A 2,438-nucleotide genomic window follows, 5' to 3' on the forward strand; every position below is an offset into this window, starting at 1 on the left:
AAACCCAGTAATATTCTGGATTATTTTAGAAAGACTTCACCTGCAAAGGAGAAGACAAAATCAATGAGAGAGTGCAAGATAAAATCGTCTGTATCATTGCCCATTGACAGTAGCAAAGACTGTAAGGCACCTTTGGAAATGTTCTCAAATAAAGAGTTTAAGAAGAAAGGAAAGAGGGTTAATTTATCTCATCAACTAAATAATATTAAAACTGAAAATGAATCTCCAGTTGAAATTAATAGTGATGATAGCAAAGAAGACTCTAGTTTAAATAATGATTTTGTGGAAAGTAGTACTTCTGTTTCACTTTACAGGAAACATGTAGAGGTACTTGCAGAAAGCATCCAGGATATAAAAAATCAGTCAAGTACTATGACCTCAAAGAAAAATTCTAAAAAAGTAAATCCTCAACAAGGGACCACGAAAAATGATTGCAAAAAGTTGAGAAAAAGGAAGCGCAGAGATGTAATAGATCTATCTGAAAGTTTACCCTTGGCGGAGGAACTAAATCTGCTTAAAAAAGATGGTGAAGATAGTAAACAGATAATGCCTTTCCTGACTAATGAAATTGAGACTACTACAAATGATGTAAACTCTAGAGATAATGTAACTAAAATAGTCCAGTTAAATGATAGTACAATTACTGTATCATATGAGGAATTTTTAAAAAGTCACAGGGAAAATAAAGGGGAAAAGATACCAGACTCAACAATGTCAATTTGTGTACCTTCTGAAACTGTTGAAGAAATAGTCAAAAGTGGTTATATAAGTGATACAGAAAACTGTGAAATTTCCCAGCAGGTACGCGTTAAGACAGTTACTGTTCTTGCACAAGTTCACCCTATTCCCCCCAAAAAGATGGGAAAAATACCTCAAATTTTCTTGAAACAAAAGCAACTTGAAATGGAAAATAGTCTATCTGATCCTGAGAATGAACAGGCAATTCAGAAAAGAAAATCTAATGTTGTTATCCAGGAGGAAGAATTAGAATTGGCAGTGTTGGAAGCCGGAAGTTCTGAAGCAGTGAAACCAAAATGTACTCTAGAAGAAAGACAGCAATTTATGAAAGCATTTAGGCAGCCAGCATCAGATGCACTTAAAAATGGAGTTAAAAAGTCTTCTGATAAGCAGAAAGACCTTAATGAAAAATCTCTAAATGAGGAAGGAAGAGGTAATAATTCTAAAAAAATCATGGAAAATCCTGGTATTCAAATGATTTCAAATAATGACAATTCACAATCACACACTGATAAAGGAAGTTTTCCTAAGACAAAAAGTAAAAAACTAAAGAAAAAGGGTAAGAAAACATTAGATACTGGGGCTATTCCAGGTGAAAACCTAGAAGGAAATACTCAAAAGAAAGAAACAACCTTTTCCTTAAAAGATAAACAAAATCAAAACAGGATAAGAATGAGTTTACGACAAAAGACAGAAGTTTTCAAAAGCAACTCTTTATTTAACAGTGAAAATCTTGTTTGTGTAGCAAGTGATGACCCTTTAAAGATTTCCTGTTTCTGTAACAATAAATCATCAAGAAAAACCAGCACACCAGTTAAAGATGATAAGGTTATGTGTTCTAAAGCTGAACCTGAAGACAGCTTGGTAATAGTTTCCACACCCAAATCAGCCAGAAGGTCTGTAAGAAGTAGAAGCATGCCTACTCCAGTAACCATTAGAGATATTGATTCCGAAGATGCACGAGATAATAGTCCAGTAAAGGCTTCCACTCCAAAAGCAGCCAGCTTATCAGAAAAGCATAGCTTATATACAGCGGAATTAATAACAGTACCCTCTGATTCAGAGAGCCCTATTAGGTAAAGTTTTGTTTTGTTCTAGTATTCTGCATGTATTATTACCTGGGGAGGAAAATATGTCAAGTATTGGAGAGTGTTATTTTTTTCTAGAAAACAGCTGATTTATAAGAAAAAGAACAGAGTTTGAAAAAATGCTTCTTGTTTTCCACATTTAATTTAAAGTCAGGCATAATTTCAGAAGAATTCTAGATATATTTTAGATGAGCTAAACTCTTATTCATAACAATTGCTAATTCCTGAAGCAATGTCCTTCAAATATGAATTCTGTGGATTGAACAAATAAGAGATTAAAAATAATCTGTAATCTCAGCACTTTGGGAGGCCGAGGGAGGAGGATTGCTTTGAGGCCAGGAGTTTGAGACCAGCCTGGGCAAGATGGTGAGACCTCATCTCTACAAAAAACAAATTAGCTGGGCATGGTGGCATGTACCTGTAGTTCTAGCTACTCAGGAGGCTGTGGTGGGAGGATTGTTTGAGCCCAGGAGTTTGAGGTCACAGTGAACTGTGATCAAGCCACTGCAATCCAGCCTGGGCGATAGGGTGAAACTCCCTCTTTAAAAAAACAAAACAAAAACAGAATGTTATTTCTTGAGTAAATTGACCCATGCGCTATGAAGTATATAG

The 2,438-nt window shown here is 35.2% G+C and overlaps 1 protein-coding gene across 1 annotated transcript in view; it reads left to right on the forward strand.

Annotated features, from left to right (window-relative positions):
* Window positions 1-2,438, forward strand: part of ATAD5 (ATPase family, AAA domain containing 5) — a 72,452-nt gene that overhangs the window by 8,373 nt on the left and 61,641 nt on the right. Inside the window, 1 exon segment of the mRNA XM_012648232.1 lies at window positions 1-1,814. Within this exon segment, the coding sequence (XP_012503686.1) occupies window positions 1-1,814 (1,814 nt within the window).

This window comes from Propithecus coquereli, unplaced genomic scaffold (assembly GCF_000956105.1).
Source record: "Propithecus coquereli isolate 6110/MARCELLA unplaced genomic scaffold, Pcoq_1.0 Scaffold281, whole genome shotgun sequence".
In the NCBI taxonomy this organism is placed as follows: domain Eukaryota; kingdom Metazoa; phylum Chordata; class Mammalia; order Primates; family Indriidae; genus Propithecus; species Propithecus coquereli.